A 27,588-nucleotide genomic window follows, 5' to 3' on the forward strand; every position below is an offset into this window, starting at 1 on the left:
ACACTATAAAATATTTGGGATTCTATCTGCCAAGACAAACCCAGGGCCTATATGAACATAATTATGAAATACTTTTTACATGAATAAAGTCAGATCTAAATAAATGGAAAAATATCTGTTGCTCATGGTTAGGCTGAGCTAATGTAACAAAAATGACAATTTTACCTAAATTAATTTATCTATTCAGTGCCATACCAATAGAACTACCAAAAAGTTATTTTACAGAACTGGATAAAATAATAACAAAATTCATCTGGAAGAACAAGAGGTCTAGAATATCTAGGGAATTAATGAAAAGAAATGCTAGGGAAGGTGGCCTAGCCATACTAGATATCAAACTGTACTATAAAGCAGCAGTCATCAAAACTACCTGATACTGGATAAGAAACAGAGGTGTGGATCAGTGGAATAGGATAGGAACACAAGATGCAGTAGTCAATGACTATAGCAATCTACTCTTTGATAAACCCAAAGAATCCAACTTCTGGGCTAAGAATTCACTATTTCACAAAAACTGCTAGGAAAATTGGAAAATGCTAGGGCAGAAACTGGGCATAGACCAATATCTTATACCATATACCAAAATAAAGTCAAAATGTGTTCATGATTTAGGAATAAAGGCTGATACTATAAGCAATTTGGGAAAGCAAGGAATAGTTTACCTATGAGATTTATGGAAAAGCAAAGAATTCATGACACAACAAGAGATAGAGAGCATTACAAAATGCAAAATGGATAATTTTGATTATGTTAAATTGAAATGTTTTTTGTACAAAAAAAGCCAATGCAACAAAGATTAGGAGGGAAGCAGAAAATTGGGAGAAAATCTTTACAACTAGTGTTTCTGATAAAGGCCTCATCTCTAAAATATACAGGGAACTGAGCCAAATTTATAGGAATATAAGTCATTCCCAATTGAGAAATGGTCAAAGGATATGAACAGGCAATTTTCAGAGGAAGAAATTAAAGATATCTATAGGCATACGAAAAAATGCTCAAAATCACTACTGATTAGAGAAATGCAAATGAAAACAACTCTTAGGTACCACATCTCTCTTGTCAGATTGGCTAAAAATGACAAAACAGAAAAATGATAAATGCTGGAGAGGATGTGGGAAAATTGGAACATTTTTACATTGCTGGTGGAGTTGTGAACTGATCCAGCCATTCTAGAGAGCAATTTGGAACTATGCCCAAAGGGCTATAAAAATGTTCATACCCTTTGACCCAGCAATACTCCTTCTAGGGTTGTATCCCAAAGAGATCACACAAGTGGGAAAAGGACCCATATGTACAAAAATATTTATAGCGGCTCTTTTTGTAGTAGCAAAGAATTGGAAATCAAGGGGATGCCCATCAATTGAGGAATGGCTGAACAAGTTATAGTATATGAAGGTAATGGAATACTATTGTGCTATAAGAAATGGGGAAGATACGGACTTCATAATAACCTGGAAAAACCTGCATGATATGATGCTGAGTGAGCGGAGCAGAACCAGGAGAACATTGTACACAATGACAGACTTCACTCTTCTCAGCAATGCAAGGTGCAAAGACAACTCCAAAGGACTCATGATGAAGAGAGCTATCTACATCCAGAGAAGGAACTATGGAGTCTGAATGCAGATTGAGGCACACTGTATGCTCTCCTTTTTTTTCCTTTTTTTTTTCTCTTTTATTTTTGTTTTGTTTTGTTTTGTTTTTGTTTCTCATGATTCATTCCATTGGTCATAATTCTTCTTTACAACTTGACTATTGTGTAAATAAGTTCAATGCGAAGTTATATGTAGAAGATATATCAGATTCCATGCCATCTTGGGGAGGAAGGGGGGAGGAGGGGGAGAAAATCTGGAACTCAGAATTATGTGGAACTGAGTGTTGTAAACTAAAAATAAAAAATCTTAATTATAAAAAAATGAAAAAAAATAAAAATTTTACCTTTTGCAAGAATTCTTTCCCAATCCCCTTTAATGATAATGCCTCTATCTCTAATTTATCCTTTCTATAGCTTGTTTGTTCATAATTACCTGCCGGTTGTCTCCCCAATTATACTGTGATCTCCTTGAGAGTCCGGACTTTTTTCTTGCATTTCTTTGTATTCCTAACATTTAGCACAGTACTTGGTGCATAGTGAGTGTGTAACAAATACTTGTTTACTTGATTTAATCTGACTTCTTGAACTGTTGTTATATTTGAAAAATTTTTGATGGAAATCTATCTGCATATGAGTAAGCATTATACCATGTGGAAATGCATTATACCATACTTTGACTTAAGAAAGGAACATATATAATTTTACTATATATGTTCCTTACTTAAGTCAATAACTATTATTGATATAAGCTCATAGGATGTAGAATTGGAAGGCACCTTAGAGATTATCTAATCCAACTATATTAATTTACAGATGAGGAAACTTAATCCGGAAGAGGTGAGGTGACTTATCAAAGGTCATACAAGTAATATCAGAGTTGAGTTTTGAATTTAGGTCTGACTCTTAAATCTAACACTCCTCGATACTAATTTAATGTAATAGCATAAGCCATTACTGTTCTGTATTCAGAATGGAGTCCATTCTGAATAACCTAATTAAACTTTATTGTATTGTAATAGAGTGAGTCCTTCATCAGCTACTGAGCTACACAGAGCTGCTTGTCTCTACACAGAATGCTCCCACTGTATTCTGCTGTCTGGCTAATGGTCTCTTCTTTTTCTTCCCTTGTGGCTGTCCCTATTCTCTGCTATCATTTCTCTCCACTTTGCTAAGGTCAGCTTCTAAGCAATCCAGCTATCCTTCTAATCACGTAGCTAACTATTCGTTTGTTTCTTCCATTTGCCCTCTTCCTCTCCTCATTCCCCCCATAACTTTTTGTTCTTCTACTGACTCAAGAAAAGTAGCTTTGGTGCTAACAGCTCTTGGCTTTGACATTTATCATAAGACATTGAGAAAACTCTGGAGGAGGCCAATTACCATTGCATCTTTTGTAATATGTGTATTTTAGTTCTATTTGTTGGAATGTTTCCTGAGTAGTTGCCCTAAGAAATATTTGTGGAGTATTAAACACCTTCAGTGTTTGGTTGGGTTTTTTTGCTGTTGTTTTTCACTCCTAGGCTGTATGTGTTCCAGTGGGTTAAGGTGCCAGCTATATCTGATAGCCAGATAACTGCAGTGTTACTGTAGTTACATTACTCTTCTGGATTTCAGGTCTCTCCTAAATACTGGCTGTTTACAATGTAATTTAGTTCTTCATTCCCTTAGGGCACAAAAGCCCTTTTTTGAATCCATGGTAACACTGCTACTTCCTAGCTCCCACTGCGACTGTCATCAGAAACAGCGGAAAATGGGTGTAAGGTACTGCCCCTTTCTTATGTAGGCATTTTATTTGCTGAAATGACACATTTTGTGTGAAACAGAGAGAAACAGCTTGAAGAGAAACACAAACAGTTCTAAGGATCTGAGAAAAAGGCTGCCCCTCAGATAGAAGTACTGAGAGGATCTGAGTGAAAGCAGCTCAGAGGCCCAAGTAGTGACTGATGTTAAAGAGGGCTGCAGTGCATTGTTTTCCATTAGCTCATTTGAATATGTTTTCAATACTTTGGAGTTCATATCTGGGATACTATGAATCAAGGAATTGTTTTGGGGCTAGGGGACTATTGTATGTGGACTATTTGTGTTGTATGTGACCAAAATATTGATTTTTCATTTCTTAACTCAGAAAGGTCTGCTGTCTTAAAGAGTCGATTGGAGGAAAAGAGAACCTTCTGCTGTCGGTGAAGAGCTGGCTAGGGAAAGGGCTGCTTTGCTCCCTAATATCATCTATAGAAAGAGGGGAAACCCCTCAAAGCCTATAGAGAGGAAGATGGGTATAGCTTTGCAGATCCTAGTTTTAAAGAGAACTGCTTTTTGCCATAGAGCCTAGCCAAAGGAGCAGATCTTGGAAGCTATGCATACCTAAGACTTAATGCTGCTGTTGGCTAGAAGAGCTTAATACTATTTCAGTGGCCCAAGTATAGCAGAGAAACAAACAGCTTTGTCTATCAGAAGCCTAGATAAAGATCATAGGAGGAAGAAGTAACGTATGTTTCATATTATTCTCTAAAGAGACTACACGCATTCAGATCTGGAGTCTAGAGTTATGAGTATGTCTGGGCATGAGTCTCCAAACTTATATGCATCACTGATAGGGTTCTATAAATTTGTGCTCGGACTCCCTCATTCTGCAATCCTGATACTGTGTGCATCGATGGAAGAATGTGACTCAGATTTATAAGTACATCATTAAGTGTTTATTGTTCCTGCTTTTGCCTTCTATTTATTACATGTTGTTATAATTATTCTTGCTAACTATTCAGTTCATGTTTAAGAACATATGGTGTCATTGTGATTGATTCGTGTAATGGAAAGCACAATTGTGGGGTCTTAGGAGCTGAAATCTAAATAGTACCTCTATAGCTTTCTCTATACTAGGATTACCCCTAGCACTGTTGGAGTGCATTGTAGCAGCATGGTATGTCTGTGGCCAACCTCCTTTACGAGAAAACCTAATCAGCTTTGCCAGCATGAATACAAGTTAGTATAAGTCAGCTGAAAGAGAATAGGGGTGTGGGCGACTTAGCATTAGCTCATCCATGCTAAATACTTTATACTTGCTTTTGGGTCGTGCTGGGAACCAGTACTGTTATGGGTTTTATTCCATAGCCTTGTTCCTTTCAACCTCCAAGCACTGAGTTTGGTTTGAAGAAATTTTGTATTATTTCATTTTATTTCTGATATTGCTTGGAAGGAAAAGTTAAAGATCTAGATTCTAATTAACTTTAGGATATGAAGACTAGAGTTGTTATTTCTTTGATATAGGGAATTACCAGATGAGAAAATGTCCTTCACCAATGCAGACTAACGCCTTTCTCTGCATCTTACTGTCTTGAAGAAGATTCCAGAACGCTGAAAAGTTAAGTGACTTGCCCAGGGGCACATAGGTAGAATGTGTTAAAGATGAGAGTTGAATCCAGAACTACCTGCCTCTTAGGCCAATTTTCTATTCTCTATGCTGTACTGTCTTTCTAACAAACTTTACCCCTGACAAATTTTGTCATTGCTTTTAAGCAAAAGAGGGATAAGAATCTCAGAAATAACCACAGTTTGGAGAACCCAATTATCACTCTTTAATGTAAATATTCATATCATTCTTTCTCTTTACCCTTATGGCAAAATGTCAGTTCCCCAAAATAACATGTAGATTTGAAAATATACTTTAGAAAGGGGTGATCATTATATAAAAGGTTTAGATATGCTCGTTCTTATTGGGCTTGGGCCCAGTGAATATTTTTGAGGCTTTGGTTATATCTGCTTTCATACTGTTTTCTTCTGAGTTTATGTCTTGGTCTTCCCTGACACTATAGGAGCTTTTAATGGTCAAGTTCTTTTGTTGTTTGCTCATTTTTCCAGCTTATTTCTTGACTGAACTTTGTGTTAAAGTTGGGCTCTGCTCACCCTGGGGGTGGGAAGGCAATGTCCCAAGCTTCTGGCTTTTTCATGCTGTTTTCAGAGCTAGTTCTGGGGGGTCTGCAAGTTTTCGGGTGCTTCCAAGGTGGTGTGATTTGGGGAGAGGTGTGGTCCCTGCTGTCCTGGTCTGCACTCTGATCTTTACTTAGGAAGGGTCTCTGCTTCTCTGCAGCCACCCTGGAAATATGACCAGGTCCTCTGCTTCCCTGCTGCTGTAAGCACTAGTATCGTTCTTGGCCCTGGAACTGTTGTGACCGACCACAAGCACACCACTCCTCCCTGGAACTGTGACCCAGAAGGGCAACAGAGTTACCAATCAGTGCTAACTATACTCAGTACCTGTAAGAAGTCCTCTGTAATCTCTTTCTGGCCAGTGGTCTGACCTCCTTACTGTTTCTGGTCTGAGTGCTCCCAAAGCTGCTGCTGCTGAGGCTGTGTGTCTGCTCCAAACAGGCTTCCAGTCTGGCACTACAGACCTCTCCTGTCGACCTCCTAAGTCTGAAAACTTTCTCACCCTGGCCTTTTGTTGGCTCTGACACGCCAAAATTTGATTTGAGGCATTATTTTAAAGTTATTTGACGAAGAATGTTGAGAGAGTTCAGTTGGGTTCCTGCCTCTAACCCACCATCTTGGCTCTATCCCACCAAGAACTCATAAAAGTACATTTAAAAAAATTTTTTAAATTATATTTTAAAAAACAATGTACAGAAGCATTGAAATATTTTTCTACATGTGTATGGAAAGTTGTCAACTGGCAAAGCAATTTGTAGCATAAATATAAAATAATCCCTTAACATGTCTTCTTAGAAATAGTAAACAAAGCATGTTTACTGGACTGAAGGGGAAAGAAAACAGCTAGGATCTTTTGTAATGCAAAAAGATTTTTAATCTCCTCAAAATAATTCTGCATAGAAGACAAAAACAGATCCTTTGTTTTCAATCTCACTCATTTTAGACAGAATGGCAATTTTTAGCAATCATAGGAAGGAAAAGAAGTTGTGTACAACATCTGCTGTCCAAGTCTGACATATTCAACAATAACAAAAATCATCCCTGTATCCTCACCTTACAAACATGCTCTGTTTATTCAGATACTATCATTTTCATTGATATTGTGCAATGACACGATTATCCAAAGTGACACAATCAGTTACTTCTGAGAATGACTTTTATCATGTTTTTTAATAATGTCCATAAGATTATCACCAGTCACTAGGGTGTTCTGCGCCTGATTAACTCTTTGCTGTTCTTTTCTCTTCTGTTCATGGAGATAAGGGGAGTTTAGTAACTGAGGAGGAAGAATGGATCCCGTTGGTTTGACTCTCTTCACAATATCCAAAAAAAGCTTCTTTGTGTTGTTATTGATGAAAGTAATTGCAGTGCCATTGTGACCTAATCTTCCTGCTCTTCCAACCTGTAAATGAAATTCAAAGGATTACTTAAAATCTTGGCCTCTATTCAAGTGGAAAGAAAAGGGAAGACACATAATTTTAATAAGATTTACTAATATTAGCTTTCCTATTATCAAACCTTAAGAACAGAAAATGACTTTCTAAAGAACTCAGGCTATAATCTTTAGTTAAATGGGGGATTATCTACTGGCTTTAGAATACTAGTCCCACCTGAAATGGGACACTAAAACTATTTTTCATCAATGGTGTCTAAGAGCAATAAACTCTCATGGCATATCATGATGAATTCCCATACAAAGAACTAAACTTATGAATTCTGTAAGAGCTTTTCTGAAGGCTGAGAGAGATCTTGCTATTGCGAGTTGATTTCCTTACTCAAAGTTCCCAACACCAGTGAAATCACAGGTTTGGTCTTCTTTCTTTCCCAAAAGTAGACCTTGAGACTACGCAGAAGAAAGATAGGCAAACATGACTGATTTCTATTCTAATTATTCAGAGATACATTTTGTAGTCTATTTCTAGAAATTTGCTCAAGTGTAGATTGGTTTTCTAAGTTTGGGTAGAGCCTTTTAAAGTAATTCAAAATTAACCAGTGTCACTATACTTTGAAAAACAGTTGATGTTAATGCAAACATCAAATTATCTCTAACTTAAGCTTAAGCAAAATAAACCTAAACTATTCTCAAGTGGGAAATAATTGCTACTTGCCTCAACCAATTCATCAACATTCTTGAAGCCAGGATGTCTGTCTGCCAGTGTAACTAAACCTCCTCATCCACAAATGGGCTTGTTTCCACATGTGGTCCATGGTATATTCACACTGGTTGACAAACAGCATCCTCTACTCAAATACTGCTCAGATCCTTCATCATGGAATGGAGGGGACCTCAGGGTTTTTAAGTTCTGAGCTAGTCAAAAGCAAGCTCTGACAGGTCCTACCAACATGGAGTAAGATTTCAAGTTTAAGCCCGGAAATGGACAATGTGTCTGTCCCCCAAAGATCAGGCTAACTAGTTTCAAGGGCACTGACAACTGAGGGACACTTTTTTTTTGTTTCAGTAGCAAAGAGAACCATCTACCAAGGTAGGGGAAAGCTGCAATCTATGTTAGTACAAAGAGGGTTGTTTTGGTTTTTTTAAGTATAATCCTTAGCTAGATTCACAATATTTATCAGTCTAACAAATATTTTACCACACATTCCATACTTACTAATATTATAGCACCTGATATTTATAAGTGATAGCATTTTAAAGAATTATACTAATGCACAAATGATGCTAGAGAACTAAAAGGGTCCTTCGGGATCATTTCTACCCTAACCCCCTCAAATGAAGTGACTTGTAGAAAGTCACAGAGCAAGTTACTAGAAGAATAACAGCTAGCATATGGGACTTCCAATTCTGGCCCAATGCTCTTCCTACATAAAATATTCCCTCCCGTAAACATTTTAAAAAAACTTAATTATAACCTAGTTTCTTTAGGATTAAATCCATTTGTTTGTTGACTGATACACAGTAATATCCCTCACTTATCCAAGTCAAATTTCCAGGGCTCTCATCCATAACTATCTGGAAAAATATCTACTAATCTGGAAACTAAAAAATACTTCACTCTGCTCAACACCTCCCATCCCCCAACCCAAAGCAGCCAAAATAACTTGCAAAGTCCATACATCTTGGTAGAGGAGACTCTCATTTTTATACAATAATAACCAGCCCCATGTTCTAGCCTATATCAACATCTGAAAGGCAGCAGCAGTGGGTTACAAGAGTCAGGCATACCGACAGCAACCAGAAAAGGCAACTGGCAATGAGGACGGAGAAAAAGAAAATGAAGAAGCATACACAAAACTAGGCAAGACAGTCTGGAGCCCCTTAGTAATGAACTAGCAGTTCCACATTCCTCAACAACACTAATACGTTACAACCCAGCACGATAATTAATGCCAATAAAGTCATCCGGATTTGTCAGTACAGTATCATACGCAGGGCACTGGGTTAAGAATCAGAAGATTTGAGTTCTAGTCCCACTGTTGCTTGTGTAAGCCCTGTACAGGTCATTGACATTTCTGGACTTCAGTTTCCTATTTACAGAATGAACATAATGGATGAAATGATCTTCTATTGAGCTACACCTGTATATTCGGCATATACTGACTGAAGCAGCAGGAAAGTACCAACTCCTTTTAGAAAGATTTCCCGCAAAATGATTAAAATAAAAGAACATTTCAGTGGCAAAGTGGGCAAGTTTTAATTATCCGGAAAATTCATTTCCATGGGCCACCTCAAAAAAAAAGATTTTATCATATAAATATACAGTCATGATAACTGTGTTTCCAATTCCCACAGGTACCCAAAAATAGCTCCCAAGCAACTGGTGGGATAAGCAGGCCAAACCCAGAGGTTAAAGTCCAGGGCTGCTGTCCTTAGCTCTGGAAACTGAACTTGGAAGTTACCACTTAGTGTGCGGTGCACACTTGTGCAGCAATCATTTCTCAGGCGATTTCTAGAGTTGCACATCTAAAAGCCAAATAAACCTTTCTCTCCAACAGAGACACAAGGCAGGGTGGGAATATCTGACAGTACCTCATTTCAGCAAACCAGTAACAGGGAACAGGCTCTGAAAGCCATAAGCAGCTGCCAAATTGAACATAACTAGCTGCAGAGTAGACGGCCTTGGCACACGGCCCAGATCCCTAAGTGTCCCGTGTTACTACTCTACTTTAGAGGCCCATCCTCCATCTTAGCAGGTGAAGGCAGCAGGCAACAAGAGTCATTCATAACTAATTCCATTCTAATTCCAGCACAATGTGCAGAAGGTTTTTGTGAAAGGGGAAAAGCCCTCTTTATGTTAGAGCTCGTGGTTGAGTATAAATGGATGAAGACAAGACTTACACCAAACAGAAAGATTCTAAAGGGTTCTGCTTTGCTGGGCACAAACATATTACTTTAAATAACAATCTCTACCAGAGATTAGAGGGAAGACTTGTATCGATGGGCTCACGGAACCATTAGAGCAGCATATTTGAAAAGGCAGCCTAAAAATAACTCCCAAATAGAGGTTTAGGATACCATAGAAAACCTTTTTTACCTGATGTACATATTCATCCATACTAGAAGGCATATCAAAATTGACAACCAATTTGACATTGATCAAGTCTAGTCCTCGTCCTAGGACTCCAGTGCTGACTACGACTTCATATTCTCCTTGAAATAATCCCTGTCAAAAAAGCAATACACATTGTTTTGTTACAGTAATAAGCTTCTATATGAAGAATTACAAAGTCTCTAGAATCCTACCTATATTTGAAGAATTAGCTCATATATCATCTCCTCCATGAACCTTCCATGATATTCCCCCACCAGGACTTGTTTCATAGTATTACAACGAGAGCTTAAAGTGACCTGAGAGGCCATCTAGTCTGTATAGATTGTTTCTCGCAGCTCTGAGATTCTGTAATAACCCCTTCATGTTATAAAGCTGAGGACAAGAGAGGTTAAATAGCTTGCCCAATGTCATACAAATAGTGAAAATCAGTCTGATCTTGAACGTGGGTCCTCGGACTCCAAATGCAGTGCTTTTATCACGATGCTTCTTCCTCAGTACCTCAGGTGTCTTCCAGCATCTGTCTAAACCTTTCCAGATACTCATTTGATTCTATTTGTGTTGTAGTTACCTGTGGACAGCTAGGAGATGAAGTGGATAGCGTGCTGGGCTCAGACACTTACTAGCTGTGTGAACTTGGACAAGTGATTTAACCCTGTTTGCCTCAGTTTCCTCATCTGTAAAATAAACTGGAGAAGGAAATGACAAACCACTCCAGTATCTTTGCGAAGAAAACCCTAAGGGATGTCATGAAGAGTAGGGGACGACTGAAAAGACTGGACAACAACAAAAGATCTATATGTATATGTCTTATCTCCCCATATTGACTGCAAACTTCTTGAGGGCTAGGATCATAATGTTGATCGCTTGGCACCACACCCAATACCCTGCATATTATAAACTTCTTTGCTTCAGATTAAATAGGCTTACATGTTTCCACTGTTAGAGAGGGGTGGGGGAAAGGTAAAGACGGGCCTCATTGTGATTCAAAGCAAGAATAACATACAAAATACAGGTCACAGAACTTTAGAATTTGGTCCGGCCCCCTCATTTCTAAAAGATAAGAACAAGAAGGTCGAAGGAAATGAAGTGATTTGCTTCCCTGTTATAAGAAGGATGTATTATCTCATGATGGTCATGGGGGGCATAATTTGACTCAAAGTATAATCAAGTCTATTATAGAGTAAAGAACTTAATGGAAAGGATTTTCATATATGTGACTCAGGGATCCCTGCAATGATTTGCTAATATTATCTTTGGTAACATTGTGAACAAAGAGTTGGGAAAAAGTCAGGAGGTTCCCACACAGTGTTATACTAAAAGAAAGGAGCCATCCTTTCAAATATAGATGCTCTTCATGGGTAAGATTTATCTATTTCAGTAACTAACCAATCCAAATCCATCTTCCTTTCTAGGAAAGCAACATTTTGGGGGTGAGGAGCAGAAGCTGATGGTAGAGAGGGGAAGGACTGGTAAGTGATGGAACCAGTAGAATTTAAATTCCTTGATGCAGGACTCTCATTTTTGTCTTAGTTAACCTTAGTACCTAGCACAATGCCATTTATTTAATAAATGTTTGTTGTATTAAATATAGGTCAGGACAGAGAGAGACTAAATCAGTACAAACCCACTAGTTCTTTTTAATCCATGTTCAGCTGATCTATGTATTAGCGGTTTTATAGCTGTAAACCTAAGACAGTCATTTTTTTTTTGCAACTTTTTCATACATTCCCAAACATAAAGTGCTATACCTGAATGCTAGCTCTAAGTACAAATAAAACTAGAAATTCTGAGCAGCCGTGAGGACTATAGATAACAGTGTGTAGCAGTCAGGATTAAAAGAATACTGAAACTTAGATCAAGGGTTGGCAAACTATGGGAATTGAGATTTGTGTGAATGACAAGATAATTCTAAATTTTTAAAAAATCTGTTATTTCAAATAACCTAAAAATTCCCATCATCTCCAGTAATTCTGCTAATACTATTAACTAATTTAGTAAGACTCCTGCCCAAATTATGACAATTTCAAAAAGAATGGAATTTAAACTTGTGAGGATGTGACTTCTTCTATTTCAAAGCTGAACAATAAACTTCATTTAAAGTCTTAGGGTAACAGTAAGATCTGTAAGAACTGCGTAGTAATGCATAAGTGGTTTTGTTTGGAAGTAACATACATAACAGGAGAGGCAAACCTGCAATATCCTTGTTCTTTCTACTTGTGTCTTATCTGAATGCATAGATATGCTTTGCAGGCCAGTAATTTTATGAACTGCATCACTCAAAAGATCAGCTCCCAGCTTACAGTCCACAAACACTAGCACTGGAGGCTTAAAGAGTTTCTCATCCTGAAAAAAAAAAAGTCATTTGAAGGAACTATTTTAGGTTATTCATATTATACAGCCTATGGTGGAAAATGCTTCTGAGTATATTACATTTAGCAAACTGGCTAAACAGTTATTACAACTGATATGGGATAAAAAGGGGTTTTTTCCAACATGCATCTTTCTTAAAATATTCTCCCGAGTGTTGACAATCCAATTTTTTTCCTCTTCTCAGAAGACAGAACTAGAGGTAAACCCTTAACACCTTAAGGATAATAGAATATTAAAATTTTACAAGACACTTCTGAAGGACTTATTATGAAAAATGCTAACCACCTCCAGAGAAAGAACTGATGGAGTATAACTGCAGATTGAAGCATACTTTTTTTACTTTCTTAATTTTTCTGGATTTTTTTTTTTGGTCCGTGTTCCCTTTTGCGATATAGCTAACGTAGAAATATGTTTTGCATGACTGTACATGTATAATCTATATCAAAGTGCTTGCTTTCTCAAGGAAGGGGGAGTATAGGAAAGAAGGGAGGGAATTTAGAACTCAAAAATTATAAAAAATGAATGTTAAAAATAGGTTTTTACATGTAATTGAGAAAAATTAGAACATTCTTTAAAAAAGAATATTAAAATGTTCATCCTTAATTTAAATCCTAAAAATAAAAGTAAGTTGGTGCTAAATAAAAATAAATTTTCTCCTATTCACTTAAAACTAGTTTTTAATCCTAGACAAGTGGGTTAAATACACTTGGGAGGTTATTTTAGAGAAGATGCTTGTTTCAATAGAATAAACCTCTTTCTTGGGAGTCCCATTCATTAAAATAAGTCACACTTTATCATTAGTCATTAAGAAAAAAAATGTAAAAATCTTTTCTTTCTCCCTCTCTCCCCACCCTGCACTTTTCTACCCCAGCATCAATATACTGACAACAAAACATAACCCATTAGGGACAATGAGCACACTTTAAGTACTTCCTGCAGAGGGATAAACATCACATGTAACTGAAGTACTCTAGTTATTCAGAACTTTAAAAAACTAGCCAGTGTCCACATACGCTCAAAGGAATTATATGGCACAAAGGAGAGAGTGCTGACCTTGGAGTCAGAAAGACCTGACTTGGAATCCTTCCTCATACACTCACTAGCCTTGAGACCCAGGGCGAATAACTTAACCAGTTGCAGCCTCAGCTTCCTCATCAGTAGATGAAGGGGCTGACTCAGTGGCCTTTAAAGTCCTTCTAGGTTCTCTAAAGTCCCAGCTCTAAATCTATGATCCTAAGTGTTAAGATTTTTCAATATGCAAATTCTAGAAAATTAAGGGAAAAAGAATTTCAACTTTAAATTTCAACTGTAAAAATGTAATTTTCTTATGACTTTCAGGAAAAGCAAGGAAAAAAGTAGAGGTTCAATCAAATGTGTCAAATTTTCACACTAATTCCACCTAAAATCATTATTGCCAAAATTGGGAGAAAAAAAATATTCCCATTATCTGCCAGACTTTAAATGTAAAAGTGCATTTCTCTACTCACATTTAAGATCTCAAACAACTTTTTCTTTTTGGAGGGTTCTTCTACCCACAAAATAATCTGGCGGACATTGGGACAGGGCAAATTTTTTTCTCCAATGATAATTCTCACAGGATCATGTAGAAGCTGGCTTGCCAGACGTTCTATACTTGCTGGAATTGTGGCAGAAACCAAAATAGTCTGACGATCGAGAGGAGTGTTTTCCAAAATGTCAAGGACTTGCTGTTGAAAGCCCATCTTTAACATGGTATCAGCCTAAAACGAAATCATCATAAAGTTACAAAATGCTACACTTATAAAAATAAAGTGGCTAACACTTCAGCATCATAAATATCAGTGTGAGTGTCCATCATACAAGGAAAATAAAAATAAAACATTTCACTGTTCTTTAACTCTTCATTCAAATTTGTCATGGCACTCAAATATTTTAAATATTTGCCTGTTGTTCTCTAGATGTAGCTTGAAAACAGTTGTGTCATAATATTACCATTTCACTCTACTTTTTTTAGAGTCACTCACATGTGAAAAAGTAGCCACCTGAAGCCAAAATCTAAAACAAGTGTCACCTCAATAGCAGACGTATGCACACAGAGTACTGAGCCTAGTGGGAAGTATATTCTATTCCTCGCCCAATGACTACCATAGGACTTAGGCATTCTCTCTGAATTTCAGTTTCTTGTGTGTAAATTTAAGCAATAATACTCCCTATCCAACTACAAAGAAAGAAAGTGGAAAAGATAAGCCATCATTCCCTTCAGAAGTAAAAGGGGCATGAGAGGTCAGATGCTAAAATGGAAAGCTCTCTGGACAAGAAGTCAAGAACTGATTTCTGATTTTGCTTTTGAGACTTACTAGTAGTGTGTCCTTGGGCAAGTTACAACTTTTCTGAGTCTCAGTTTCTTCATCTTTAGGTAAAATGGGGATAATAATTCTGGTACAACCTATCTCACAAGGTTTCTGGGAAGAAAGTATTTTATAACAAAGATAATAGGTGACATTGATGTAACATTTTAACGCTTGCAAAGCACTTTGCATAAATTAACTCACTAATATACTGTATAAATTCAAAGTATTATTAAAGATTATAACTTCACATAATTTGGTATAGCATTATCTTACTTATATGGATGATGGTTATTAAATAGCTTAAATATATATTGTAATATAAATGTGAGTTATTGTTCTTACCCTGAAGATAAAAGAGTCAAGAGTTAAGAAGACAACAGAGTCAATGCACAAGAAAAGAAACAAGCTTAAGTCTCCCTAGCCTTGAAAACCCTATAGTCCCTTCACTGCCACACTTCTTAAACAGACAGCATACCCCTGGCTGCTTCCATTTCATCACCCTTCATTCCACACTTTATCCCTTGTTATCTGGCTTCCAACATCAATATTTTGCCAAAACCACACTTTCAAATGTCAACAATTCCAAAACATTATCCTTCCAGGAAGATCCAAAAATCTTTCCCCAGTCCTCATCCCTTGTTATCCATCTGTAGCACTGAACACCCGTCCCTGTGACTGTGACTTCCGTGATACTACGTAATCATAGTTTTTCTTTCTCTGTCTCATTCACTGGATCCTTCTCAAACTCTTTGTGCATGCCAACCCCTCAACCTCCAGTTAGTCACTGGCTCCTGCTTTTTTTTTATTTAAAAAAATGTTTTAATGATGATTTCCATTTTCATTTCTTCTTACGCAACAGTCATTTTCTAGTATGCCTCCATGCCCGCAGAACTCTTACCTTGTAACAAAAAACATATGCTTTTCTTTATACATTCTCTCCCTCATGACTTTAACTTATTACCCCAATCAATCATTTATTAAGCACCTATTACGTACCAGGAATCGTGCTAGACCCTAGAGATGCAAATACAAAGAATGAAATGCTCTCTACTCTAAATGAATGTACATTCTAACGGGGGAGGCAAATATATAAAAAATATACAGCATAAATAAAAGCTAATCTGTATTATACAAATATTTATACACATACACATATATACATATATGTATATACATAATACGTAGGTGTGTGTATATATATATATGTGTATATATATATATATATATGTGTATATATATATGTGTGTGTGTGTGTATATATATATATATATATATATATATATAAAAAATACATATATAAAAAAACATAAATACAGATCACAACTTGGAAGAGGACACTACAGTTGGTGAGGAATCAAGAAAGACTTCTCTAATGATGACTCCAAATCTACTCCGGACTCCCTATTTTGAGCTACCTACATGATATCAGAAGTTCCTTTTTCCTTTCAAATTCAACATATCTAGACTATCCTCATACCCTACCTGACCTGCTATTTAAAAAGAAGATGGGGGGCAGCTAGGTGGCTCAGTGAGTGGAGCACTGGCCCTAGAGTCAGGAGGACCTGAGTTCAAATCTAGCCTCAGACCCTCGACACACTTATTAGGTGTGTGACCCTGGGCAAGTCATTTAACCCCAATCACCCTGCCTCCCCCCACCAAAAAAAAAAAAAACAGAAAAAGAAGATGATGTTGTATCTCATCAGTTGCTAGATCCTGTAGATTCTTCTTTTACAATGGCTCTCACACTCACTCCTTTCTCCAGATTTTTCCTTCCACTGCCCTAGTTTTAGCCCCCAACTCATCACGCCTGCATGAATTCCTACCATAGCTTCTGCTGGTCTTTCTGAAACCTAGTCCTACTCTTCTTCAATCCACATTGTACACTGTTACAGCCAAACTCATCTCCCTATGCAATACGTTGCTCAAGTAGCTCCAAGAGCTTCCCATCACACCAAGTCCAAGCTCTTCTGCCTAGCTTTTAAGGCCCACCACAATGTGATTCCTCAATCCTATCTATTCAACCTTATTTCCCTCTACTTCCCAAGACAAATCCTCAGCTTCTATCTCACAGAACCCACAGCATACATACCTTCCCCTGCCTTTGTCTTGCTACATGTTCCTCCCCCACCTCTCTATTCATCCATACACTATGTCCAAGTCCCAAATTTGAGTAAAGGTCTCTAATGACAAGCATATTGATTTCATCCTTCTTAACTTCTTTCAAATTTATTGTCTATACAAAAACCAAAAACCTAGCACAATCATGTCCTATCCACTCATTTCCCCTACTGTACAATTTAGCATTACATTAGAGTATAATATTTTAGACAGCATGCTGTTCTGATCACTGATTGTTTCATATATGTTTACCTTTCTTCTCCAATTAGAATATAAGCTTCCTGTGAGTCAGAACTGTCTCATCTGACCTTTAAACACTGTTCTACCTTGCAGAGTACAGGGCATTTGGTAGAGAGTCAATAAATAAATAATAGAAGAATAAAAATAACTCAAGTGAAGCGCATTGAGGATAAAATGTTTCCATTTTAACACAAAACCAATTTATCACACTCAAAATCTGAGAACAATTTGCAAACTTTTCTAACCAACTAATGTGGATGACCCAAAGTTTGAGAACCCAGATAATCTATATGCAGTGTGATCTATAAAATTTTGGTATTAAGTCATACTTGATAACGCAACCTCTTAAGGCACTGCAAGACCAACTAAGATCAGATTATGTTCCTGTTAATAAGAGGAACATGTTTATTTATTTTTTAATTTTTACTTTCAGTTCCTAATTCTCTCCTTCCCACTGCTCCTCCCATTGAGAAGGTAAGAAACACAATATCCATTACACATAGGAAGTCATGCAAAACATTTCCATATTAAGTCATGTTGCAAAAAAAAAAAGGAAGAAAAAAAAGTAAAAGCTGTTTCAATCTGCATTCAAAGTTCATCAGTTTTCTCTCTGAAGGTGGATAGCACTTTCCATCATGAGTCCCTCAGAAATGCCATGGATCATTGTACTGATCAGAGTAGCCAAGTTTTCTACATTTGATCACTGTTACAATATCACTGTTACTGTGTACCATTATCTCCTGGTTCTGTTCACTTTGCATCACTTCATATAAGTCTCCCTGGGTTTTTCTGAAACCATTCCCTTCATCCTTTCTCACAGCACACACTAGTATTCAATCATCTTCATATACCCTAACTTGTTCAGTCATTCCCCAATTGATGGGTATCCCCTTGGTTTCCAATCCTTTCCCATCACAAAAAGGGCTGCTATAAAATATTTTTGTGCATGAAGGTCTTTTTCCTTTATCTTCGATCTCTTTGGGATACAGACCTAGTATTTGCTGAGTCAAAGGATATGTACAGTTCTAATGGGCATAGCTCTAAATTGTTCTCCAGAATGGCTGGACCAGTTTGCAATAACACCAACAGTGGTATGTGTCCCTATTTTTCCATATCTCCTCTAGCATTTGTCATTTTCCTTCTCTGTCATGTTAGCCAACCTGATAGCTGTGAGGTGGTACTTCTGAGTTGTTTTAACTTGCATTTCTTTAATCAACAGTGATTTAGAGAATTTTCCAAATGGCTATTGATAGGTTTGGTGCCTGTTCATATCCTTTGACTACTTATCAACTGGTGAATTGTTCTTATTTTTATAAATCTGGCTTAAATCCCTGTATATAAAGCATTTCTTAAGAGACAGAGCATTGCCCTTCCCCAGGCACAGAGAAGAGATCTCTGGTCGGCATTCTGAGTCAAAAGAGTAGCACCCTGTGCATGCAAATGTGTGTGTTGGGTGTTTAGGGGGAAAGGTTACTATCCTTTGAGTATATATGGTTCACCCTGGCTTTGTTGCTTTTTTTAGACCAGAGGTTCTTCACATTTTTTTTGTGCCATGGACCCCGGGGAAGTCTGGTGAAGACTATAAACCCTTTCGCAGAATCATATTTTTAAACGCATAAAATAAAATGTATAAAACTGAAAAGAAAACCAAAGGTTAGTGAAAATAAAGATGTAATTTTTTCCCATACGAATTTTTTCCCATACAAACTGATTCCCTAAATCAATCCACAGATCTGTTAGGGGTCTAAAGAAAGCAAGTTAAGAACCCCTGTATCTAGAGAGTCTTAGGTTTTGAACATTAAAAGTTGCCTCAGATCACACTATACAATTTGGTATTTTAAAAAATATATACATATATTTTTAAAACACTTACTTCATCTATGACTACTATTTTTATGCCACTGAGTTCCACATAGCTCTGTTTCATTATTTCCAGAAGTCTCCCAGGAGTTGCTATTATAACCTTATAGAAAAAGAAAAGGCAAAATTAGAAGGAGGAAAAAAAATCAGATAATTTTGGGGGGTTGAGACCTGTGATTTCATATACGTTGGGACAGTCCCTCCTGACTTCCAGAAAATTATATATGGCAAGTCCACAAAAGGCCTAACAAATACTGTGTTATTCTACCTTTCAAATATGCCACAGAGTAATTCAATGTCAAAATCAGCACAGTAGGCAAATCCTGAGTGTGCCAAACACAAGGGCACAGGAGGCAGAGTAGGCACTTAATAAATATTTACTGACTAACTGAAATTGCAGAGATGGAAGAGATTTTAGAGATTATTGATTCCAATTGCACATGGACAATAAATCCTTCTACCACGGCCATTCCTTTATCCTTACTGGGATAGTCATCTAGCCTCTCCCTGAAGAACTCTGGAGATGAGGAACTCAATACCATCCACTTTGGGACCACTCTACTTCTTAGGAAGTTTTTCCTTCTATTGAGCTAAAATGGAGCCTTGGACAACACACACTCTTACCTCCTAGTTCTGCCCTCTGGAGCTGAGAAGATCAAGTTAATTCTTCTTTCACCTGACAACCTTTCAAATACTTGAAGTCTGTTCTTATCACTCCCCACCCCCCTTCACCAAATCTTCTATTTTTCAGGCTAAATGTCCTCTAAGAATCCAAATAAACCCTTTTGGTTTTGTTGGGGCTTTTGGGGCACTTGTCACAGGATGCTTCTGCTTTAGATGTGCCCATTCTATCGGTCCTTTTCTTGAAACTTCCATGCTACATGTGCATCTCCCTGCCCAGGACCTCAGAGACAGGGAATGGATCAGATGCACCTGAGAACCCTTCCTCTCCCTATACAAATCCATGGTGCATCCCTACATCATGTAGATGTGACAAACATCTGGGTATCCTGCCGATCATCCAAAAGGGAGTGATCAGAGACTGGCAGATCCTGAGTGTGCCAAACACAAAGGCAATCTCTTGTAGTACCATCACTGACCACTGGCCCCTCTTTCTCATCCTGCTCTAAAGAACATTGTGAATGAGATTACAGCAACCTTCTTGCTTATGATTTTAATTAACTCCATCTCTGGGATGTCTCATGTTAGGCCTTAAGCTGTCTCTTAAAACACACCATAATAAATGCTTATTACATTAAGCATTACTAGTCTGTATGCTTATGAAAATATACTTAAGTCCCTAGACTGCTGGAACTGACTGGGATATCGCTGGTTCCTTCAACTAACCCTTGTAAGGCATGATTTCTATCTAGTCTTCTCAATGTTCTGGATGCCTTCCTCACGAATCACTGCAATCTGTCCATGTCCTTAAAATGCTGTGCCTAGAACTGAACAGAAAACCACAGATCTGGTCTGATGGGATAGAGGGCAGTGAAGCCATAAGCTCCCTCGTTTTGGATGCTCTATTTGCATTCGTGCAGTGTGCGTTGGCATTAGTTTTGGGGCTACCATGTCACACTGTTGATTCACATTAGCCAAACCGTTTTCTCAGTCCTCTACCATCTAGTCAAGTATCTTCACTTTCACCCCTGCTCAGCTGATTTTTTGCATCCAGGTGTTGGACTTTACATTTCTCTCTACCTTATTAGGTTCAGTACCTCATTCTAACCTGTCTAGGTTTTTGGATCTTGGCTCCATCATCTGACATATTCATTAATCTATCCAGCTTCATGTGATCATGGTCTTCTATGCCTTCATCCAACTCATTGTTAAAAAAAAAAAAGTTGAACAGAACAGTCAAGCACAGGTCCCTTGGGCACTCCACTAGACACTTCCCACCATAATGACATCGACCCATTAAACAATATTCTTTAGGCTGGCTCACATAATTAATGACAATTCTATCTAACTCTATCATCAAGCCCATATTAGCACAGTGGAGAGAGTGCCAGGAGTGAAGTCAGGATGACCCAAGTTCAAATCTGGCCTTAGAGGCTTACTAGCTATGTGACCCCGGGCAAGTACTCAGTTTCCTCAACTGCAAAATAGGGATAATAATAGCACCTACCGCCCAGGTTACTGTGAGGATCAAATGAGTGATAATCATTAAGCATCTAGCACAGTACCCTGTACAAAGTAGGTTCTATATAAATGTTAGCTACTGTGACTATTGTCACCTACCTACCTTGCAGGGTCGTTGTGAGAATCAACTGAGATAATGTTTGTAAAAAGGTTGTAAATAAGTTTGTAAAAATTTCCTTTACGAGATATTATTCTCTTTTATAAATTTTCCATCAAGTAAATATGCTTTTCCCTTAGCTCAGTGCCTGGCACATATAAAGTCTTATTCCTTTCTCCTCCTTCTTGCCTACAAAGAAATCACAAGAAACTTTGCCAAATGCCTTGTTAAAATGTAGGAAGAATATGTCAATGGAATTCCCTTCATCTACCAGTCTAGTTACCTGTTCAAAAAGGAAATTAAGTTAGTCTTGACCCGTTCTTGATGAACCCTCTCACTGATTACCACTTCCCTTTATAAGTGCTCCTTCTTTCTTTTTACCATACAACTAACTGTTCTATTCTCCTTTAATATACACCTTGAAAATGTTGTTTATCATTTTTACACAATTATCTTACGTTTTTTGGAGAAGAAAATGTTCCACAGAAAATACAGTGTTAAATGTCTGCTTGGAAAGTCTATCTGAAACTAAATCCTACAATTTCCTCTGAATGTAAACTTTCCTTTCCTCTTTTGCATGTTACATGCCATCTTGGTTCTTACCTTAACATTCTGTTTCAGGCGATGGAGCTGGGGAGGTAAAGGCAAACCTCCAACGAGCAGGACTGTTCTCATGTTTGGCAGGCCACACATCAGCTCCTTAGCTTGTCTCTCTATCTGAATGGCTAATTCCCTGGTTGGAGTGAGAATAAGGGCTGATGGAGTTCCGTTCTAGAAATACAAGAAGGAAAAAAAAAGACCATCAAGAATACCAACCATTAAATCTTTTTTATCCCTGTGAGGTCTCTTCTTTAACCATTAATGACTTTTCCACCTTCTGAGGTCCATGCATTCCATTGACACCATTTTCTCCCCATTCTTGTTCTGTGATTTACCAACCTCTTTCTGCCAGCCCAACACTCTTTGCTTCATTCTCAGGCTATTTCTTCTATATTCTCAAGCAAGCAATTTCCTCCCTTCTTGTGTTAGCCTACTGAATTCCTACTCATCCTTTAAAACTAGCCCCAAATGTCATCTCCTACAAAAACGCCTTCCCTCATCCTACTGTTAGGATAGGATAGGCCTGGCTTATAAGATCTCCCATAACGTTTTGTTATGTGATATGTATTACGGCCGCCACAGTGTCCTGTCCTCTATGAGACTACAAGCTTGATAAAAGCAGAAACAATGTTTTATCTAAATTTCCCATCTCACCCAGCATCTAACACAGTGATCTGCAGGCATTTAATGTTTATTATTGTTGTTTTAGGTAGAAGGAGGCAACGTGAGTAAAACTATAACACTACTTATTGTTGACAAATGAATGGGCAGCCATCTGGTTTAATTCCAGAACGACTAAAAGATGTAAAGTTGCAAGTGGAACTCAGATATTCTTCCTTTCACCATCAGTCCTACTTTTATGATGTTCTCTATTCCTCTCAATCCTCCAGAGGCATTTTCAGGTGTGGGGATGGGAAGTGGTCACAATTGCTCCTCAACAGTGGGGAAGGAGGGAGAATTTCATTCACAAATAAATTTGGTCATTTGTAGGGCCTATTAATTTTCTGGATCATGCATCCGGTTACTGCATACGTAGAACCCTCGGAGGGATTTTATTTTAGATTTTGCACTTACGCCCCTGAACTACAAAACTTGCCCAGGTTACTTATAAAAGACAACGGAAAAATTTATTTGGCCCCCATTTTTTTTAATATTGAAGACTGCTTGAACCCACTAATAAAATTATGGTGATACCAGTTTATAGTGTAATGTACCCAATGCAGGTAGTTCCTTTGACCTCTTAAACTGGTACATGTGAAAGTTTTATGTTTCGTTTTTATATATTCCGTCCCATACCTTGCGTTTCCATGTACGCTCAATGTAGCCTGTAAGGCTGAGATGCAACAAAGATCAGTTCTCTCCTGCTTGTGCTGATTTTGGCTCAACAATCAACACCAAAAAAATAGAGATTCTCCACCAGCCAGCAACACATCATTCCTATGTGGAACCATTGGTTACAGCAAATGGAGACATACTAAATGCTGTGGATAAGTTCACTTACCTTGGCAGTACACTTTCCAGGGACGCACACATTGCTAGAGCTAGCTCAGTGTTTGGGAGGCTCCAAAGAAAAATGTGGAAAAGAGAAGGTATTAGACTACCTACCAAAGTGAAAGTCTACAGAGCTGATCTCATTGTTGTATGCCTGTCAAACCTGGACAGTCTACCAGTGCCAGGCAGGGAAACTGAATCGCTTCCATTCGGATTGTTTCAGGAAGATTCTGAAGACTACCTGGCAAGATAAGGTACCAGACACTGAGATCCTTTCTTGAGCTAAACTGCCAAGCATTCAAACTTTTCTGTGGAGAGCACAACTCCAATGGGCTGGCCATGTTGTTCTAATGTCAAACATAAAGTTTGCCCAAAAGACTATTTTGTACAGAACTCACACAAGGCAAGTGCTAACACAGAGGTCAGAAGCAGCGATACAATGAAACTCTCAAGGTCTCTCAGAAGAATTTATGTATGGATTGTGAGACGTGGGAGACACTGGCAAATGACTGCCCTGAAAAATGTGCCTACATCAAAGAAGGTGTTCTGCTCTGTGAGCAAAGCAGAACTGCAGCAGCTCAAGAAATTTGTGAGATGTGCAAATTTAGAGACATCTCTGCTCCAAATGTTCACGTGGACTATTTGTGCCTGACCAGTGGTACAGCCTTCTGAGCTCATATAGGTCTGATCAGGCACAGTCAGACACATTGTACCTTGACCTCAACACAGTGATGTCATTTTGGTCCTCTTCAAGAAGGAAGTACAAAAACCAACAGATATGCTTGCTTCCTTCTGAATTATTTATCGTTTATTTATAGACTCCTTTCCATCTATGTTGGTAGTCTCATATGTACGTATGGATATGTGTATACATTGATATGTAGTATTCATAATTTCATTTAAACATATGGATAAATATTATTTAAAGTACTAATTGGAAATCCAACAAGAAAAATTTTTATGAGATATTATTCTCTTTCATAAATTTTTCATTAAGTAAATATGCTTTTTCCCCAGATTGTGCTTTTAAGTAAGTGAGAAATACCTAGCAGACCATAGTGAAGTCTCTGTTTAAACTTGGCATTTTAAATGTTTTGTTCTATGACAATTTTTGAAGGAGCTGACTGATCTTGACTGCATTGGGTTTTTTGTTGTTCAGTTGTTTCAGTTGTGTCTGACTCTTTATGACCCTATTGGGGGTTTTCTTGGCAAAGATACTGGAGTGGTTTGCCATATCCTTCTCTGGCTCATTTTACAGATAAGGAAACTGAGGCAAACAAGGTGAAGTGACTTGCCCAGGGTCACATGGCTATTAAGTGACTGAGGCCAAATTTGAACTCAGGAACATGATGAGTCTTCCTGATTCCAGGTCTGGTGCTCATACACTGCACTTCCTAGCTGCACCTACCCTGGCAAATAGTATTTGCTAAATGCTTGTTGAATGAATTGGTTTTTTTTTTGTTAAGGTTTCTGATACTTTTTTTAAAAAAGGAAAAGAAAAAGGTCTCTGCCCCGTGGTTCTGTTCCTGTCTTCGCAATGTGTAAGTACAGGATATTAAGGGAATGGGAGATCAGATTAGACTGTCCATGTGAACGTTAACTTACTTTTTCCAAAGCTCTGATGATAACAGGAAGTAGGAAAGCCGCCGTTTTTCCTGAACCTGTGTCAGCACTACACACTATATCCCTTCCCAAAAGTCCAATAGGAATCATCTGCATCTGAATGGGAGTTGGAACTTCATAGCCTGACTTCTTCAAGTTGCTATTCAAGACTTCAGGGAAACCACAATGTTCAAAGTCTATGATAGGTCTTGGGACTTCCTGGCCCTGTACTGAAATTCCTAGCTGTAGCTTAAGGTTCTCAACCTGGTCATCCAGAAGGCTTAAAATAAAGGAGTGTTCTTTATAAGCATAAAAGGCATCAAGGTGGGGAGATTCAGGCTCGGAGCTGGGTTTTTGGAGCTTTGCGTTTTCTTCCTTTTCTGTAACTTGTAAAAGATGTTTTGCTTTACATTCCAAGCTACAAACATCTGCATCAGTCTTATCACAAATATATTCTCCATAACGACCGCAGACAACACAGACAGGCTCCCCTGGTTCTGCCAAACGCTGGGTTTTAGCGAAAGATTTTATTGGCTCTTCTGGAACACAGCTGTCTTCAGCACTCTGCTCAGGTCCGTCTAAACAAACTGCAGCAAAGTGACCATCTGAATCTGGCAATGCGCCTAATTCAGGGCTGTGCCCAGCTGATGGTGCTGAGGTTTCTTCCCCCACTAAGGCAACATCTGGGATCTCTCTGTCTTCTTCTGATGACAGCTTTTCTCCTTGTGGTTTAAGTTTCTTAGCCACACCACTCTTGTCATCATCAGAAACATTCCGTTTGACTTTCAGAGATCTTGGAATAAACATCCTTCAGTACTGCTGTTGAGGAAAAGCTATAATGAAATTTATTCCCTCCCTCCACCCTATTCCCAAATCATTCTTTACGGAAAAAAAAAGGCACTAGACTATTACCTACATGGCGCTGGACTTAGAGTCTGGAAGCCTTTTCTAATCCCTCCTAATTATAGTGCCTGCTTTCCGTTAATTATTTCCTATTTATCTTATATATAGCTTGTTTGTACATACTTGTTTGCATGGTTTCCTCTCATTAAATTTTGATCTCATTGAGGGCAGGGACTGTCTTTTGCCTTTCTTTGTACCCTAAGCTCTTAGCACAGTGCCTGGCACACAGGAGGAACTTAGTAAATGCTCAGTGACTAGAGGAATACAATGAAATATTACATAAAAAAAAATTCAGGATCTTGTCTAGTGCCATCATTTATCCACAAAGTGCATTCAATAACTATTTCTTGGCGGCTAATGGGTTAATTTCATTTTAAAAAATCAAATGCCATCTGACTTTTGGGGTAACTCCAGTTTCATTTTCAAACAGAGCAGAAGGAAAACTACCAGCTTATGGACCATCTGAGACGCGGCAGAAACCCGTTTTTTACCTAATACTACATTAATGGAAAGACAAAATGAAAGTGGGTAGGCAACAATTTACAAAACTTTTATGAGGATTATAACCTTCCATGTTTGGATTTTTCTGTAATCATTCGTATTTACAAAAAAAAAGGCGGGGGGGGGGATAGGCACGTGTTTGTCTTTCAAACTTTAAAAAATTATTTCAATAAAAGTTGAGGGATCAATTGCCAAATTTCAGTTTATAGTTCAGAACCCCTTCTCCAAAACGAAGTCTGTAACTCCCCTGAGCTCCTGGATTGCCAGAGCCCAGCAGGAGGCCCAGACAACGCCCCCTCCCCTCTTCTCCCCGCCCCAGTCCCTCCACGCATAACCCGCACTTCGAGACCAGCCCAAGCAGGCGAGGGGGGAGGGGGCGGGGGCGGGGCACTCGGCCCCACCCCGCCCCTCCCTCGGGGAGCGGAGTGCTCCTGGCTGCGCAGCCGCAGCAGCGGCGTAGGCAGCTCTGTAATCTCCTCCCTTCCCCCCCCATCCTCCCCATAACCTCGTCCCCCAGCTTTACGTCAGAGCCGTTGCTAGGATACGGGGAGGGGACAGGGAAGTAAGGGCGTCCACAAGAGGTGCCGCAAGAGTAGAGAAGGGACTTCCTCTCCTCGTTTTCCCCCGCCTCTCTTCCTCCATAGGGAGGGAGGACAGAACAGGAAGGAAGAGAAGTCGTTCCTCCTCCTTCTCTTGGAGCGGCTCCGCACTCGGCGCCATCTCACCCTCCGAGGTCCTCGGGCGCGTCCGCTCCTCGTGGGGAACCCGGCTTCGCCGAGTCTCCGGACTTGTGCTGCGGCCTAAGACGTGCGGCGGGCCGCGCCCGGCCCCTGGGGCTGCCGTGCGCACGCGCACACGCCGGCGCGCGTTCCCTCCCCCCAGGGTTCCCTGCGGGCGACCAGGCGAGGTCAGGGGACCGCGGGAGGGGATGCACGGTGCGGGGGAAGGCACTCAGGGGTGGCGAAGGCGGTGTTTGGCTTGGAAAAAAGGGAAGAGCGGGAGCGAGCTAGCATTTCCGGGGCCGGACTCGGGGCGGAGCATGCCCAGACGGACGCATCCCGAGCTGGGGAGGGCTGGCGAGACAGAGTGGGTTCAGCTCCAGCCTCCCGACTGGGGCATGAAAGCCAAGGCGAGCGAGCAAAGCCCCCCGCTCTTGCCGGGCTACAGAATGTGGGGCCTGCAGGGTGGAGCCGTCAGGGAGTCGGGTCAATAAGCATTTATTAAGCGCCTACTGCTTACCAGGCTCTGCGCCATAGTTAGGGGTGCAGCATGGAGAGTACCCTATTAGGAGTTGGATTTTGCTATCTGTTA

The 27,588-nt window shown here is 39.1% G+C and overlaps 1 protein-coding gene across 3 annotated transcripts; it reads right to left on the reverse strand.

Annotated features, from left to right (window-relative positions):
• Positions 1-6,366: 6,366 nt before the first annotated feature.
• Positions 6,367-27,162, reverse strand: DDX59 (DEAD-box helicase 59). 3 transcript variants are annotated; one of them, XM_036758097.1, is made up of 8 exons: positions 26,823-27,162; positions 24,877-25,681; positions 21,784-21,951; positions 18,955-19,044; positions 13,881-14,132; positions 12,214-12,366; positions 10,006-10,134; positions 6,367-6,917 (listed from the first exon to the last, which is right to left on the reverse strand). In XM_036758097.1, the coding sequence occupies exons 2-8, from the start codon at positions 25,678-25,680 to the stop codon at positions 6,654-6,656; spliced, it is 1,860 nt and encodes a 619-aa protein (XP_036613992.1). In that variant the 5' UTR covers position 25,681; positions 26,823-27,162; the 3' UTR covers positions 6,367-6,653. The 3 variants fall into 3 exon arrangements, with proteins under 3 accessions (XP_036613992.1, XP_036613995.1, XP_036613994.1); XM_036758100.1 differs by having other exon boundaries at positions 6,371-6,917; positions 24,877-25,689; positions 27,003-27,162; XM_036758099.1 differs by having other exon boundaries at positions 6,371-6,917; positions 24,877-25,692; positions 27,003-27,162.
• Between the last annotated feature and the right edge of the window lie 426 nt (positions 27,163-27,588).

This window comes from Trichosurus vulpecula, chromosome 4, assembly GCF_011100635.1.
Source record: "Trichosurus vulpecula isolate mTriVul1 chromosome 4, mTriVul1.pri, whole genome shotgun sequence".
In the NCBI taxonomy this organism is placed as follows: domain Eukaryota; kingdom Metazoa; phylum Chordata; class Mammalia; order Diprotodontia; family Phalangeridae; genus Trichosurus; species Trichosurus vulpecula.